This window comes from Castanea sativa, chromosome 1 (genome assembly GCF_040712315.1).
Source record: "Castanea sativa cultivar Marrone di Chiusa Pesio chromosome 1, ASM4071231v1".
NCBI lineage: Eukaryota > Viridiplantae > Streptophyta > Magnoliopsida > Fagales > Fagaceae > Castanea > Castanea sativa.
Window position 1 is genome coordinate 33,573,046 of NC_134013.1, and position 2,003 is coordinate 33,575,048.

At 34.4% G+C, this 2,003-nt stretch overlaps 1 protein-coding gene across 1 annotated transcript; it reads left to right on the top strand.

Annotated features, from left to right (window-relative positions):
* The first annotated feature begins 666 nt into the window (after nt 1-666).
* On the top strand, nt 667-1,792 carry LOC142641693 (protein TPR1-like). The gene is made up of 3 exons (XM_075816175.1): nt 667-767; nt 965-1,144; nt 1,290-1,792. The coding sequence occupies exons 1-3, from the start codon at nt 688-690 to the stop codon at nt 1,435-1,437; spliced, it is 408 nt and encodes a 135-aa protein (XP_075672290.1). The 5' UTR covers nt 667-687; the 3' UTR covers nt 1,438-1,792.
* Nucleotides 1,793-2,003: the final 211 nt, after the last annotated feature.

Genomic DNA, 2,003 nt, shown 5'->3' on the forward strand with positions numbered 1-2,003 from the left:
TGCCTAGCTCCTTTAAGCACAGCTTAAGGTGTCTCAAACATTGAACATGTAAAGTTAGAAGCCATCTCCTCAGGTGTTTCCTTAGGATCCTCCAACTCATCATTTCTCTACAAACCAATGAAATGGGATGATTAAGCCTTTGCTCAACAGAATAAAAATTGCAAGTGAAAAGTAACTTACCATCGTATCTAATGATAGCTGCAATCCAAATTGCTCAGAGCTGTAACCAAACTTGCTCGCAACCACCCATAGACCAGCTTTACTGCAAATACTATATAGTGATTTCCTCTTGGGCCTTTTGTTTTGTCCTTCATCCAATCCCACTTTACCCGGAGGGAAATGCAAGTTAAACTTGGAGTCAACATCATCAACTTCCCTTTCTCAGTCTTCTTTCGCTGCTACTTTCTCTCTCCAACTCAATTCAACCAAGCAAGGTGTGTGTATATATATATACCATATATTATGTATGTATGTATGTATGTATGTAGGTATGCATGTATGTATGCAGGTATATTTTGTATCAGTGTGTGCGTATATGATATATGAGTATGAATATGATGATTGTGAGTGGTTTTGGTTTGGAATTGTGGGAATTGGAACCCTAAATTGTGTGGTTTTTGTTGTGATATTAGGAATGATCGGTTATTTTACTTACTTTTTAGGCGGGTGTTTGGATAGGAAGAAAATATGTCTTCGCTGAACAAAGAAGCTGTTTTTCTGATACTTCAGTTTCTGGACGAAGAGAAATTCAAGGACACTGTTCACAAGTATGGATTCTTTTTCCTGTCTATTCTGTGTTGTTTCCTTTTCTATGCAAGTTTGTGTTTTCTTGGTTTTCAGTTTTATCTGATGCCAAATGATGAGTATAGTGAGATTTTCAAGAACTCAGCAATTTTTTTTTTATTGTTGGGTTTGCTTCGCTTTGATGCTGATTGTGTATTTGGGTATGTGTGTGTGAATGAAGGTTGGAGAAAGAGTCGGGGTTTTACTTCAATATGAGGTATTTTGAGGAATGTGTCACCAATGGTGAATGGGACGAGGTGGAGCAGTACATCTCTGGGTTTACTAAGGTCGATGATAATAAATTTTCAATGAAGATTTTCTTCGAGATTCGAAAGCAAAAATACCTTGAAGCACTGGATAGGTAACTTTCTTCATTTTTTTTTTTAAAGTAATGTAAAAATTGCTAATCCTTTTTTTGCACAAAATGAATTGTGTATCGCTAAGTTTTCAGGGAATAATGACTTTGTCATTCTTATCCTTTTTGGGTTTTTGTTTTTGTTTTGCAGGCATGACCGTGCTAAAGCTGTGGAGATTCTTGTGAAGGACTTGAAAGAGTTCTCTAAATTTAATGAAGGGATTTTCAAGGAAATGACACTGCTTCTAAACTTGGAAAACTTTAGGTATGTTGAATGTTTCTTGGTGAAACTATATTGATAGATTATATTGTTGTGTGTTATGGGATTTTTGGTCTGAGTTTTATCAAAGTAACCTGTATTATTAGACATTGAAAAACAAGGAAGGTAGAACGGTGCAATGGGTTCATTATTCTGTATCACTTGGGTTGATTTGTTGGATTGTGACACAAGGATTCCTGGAACTCACAGGACAGGGTTTTTTTTTTTTTTTTGTTTAATAAGAAAATATTGAATAAAAAATCATAGAAAAAGCCTAAATGTAATGTGCCTCGTGGAAATATTTTTTGGCTTGAACTTGTTTAAGGTGCATTTTATGTTGGTATTAATTAATGAAGAGCACATCTTTGGGTGTGTGTTGATTCGTTTACATTTTTTTATTTGGAGTTTTTGGATTGTAATGTGCCTCCCTATACCTTTTTATAACAAAAATTAATAAAAACACACAGCCATTCACTTCTTTAGGTAGCATAGGGTACTAGTACCAATTATCTAAAGAGTATATGTATCTATAAATGTTTTCTGTTTTTACTAGTTCTTCTTGTGGCTTAACATTTGAATTTTATCTAAAATATTGGTATGTATTAG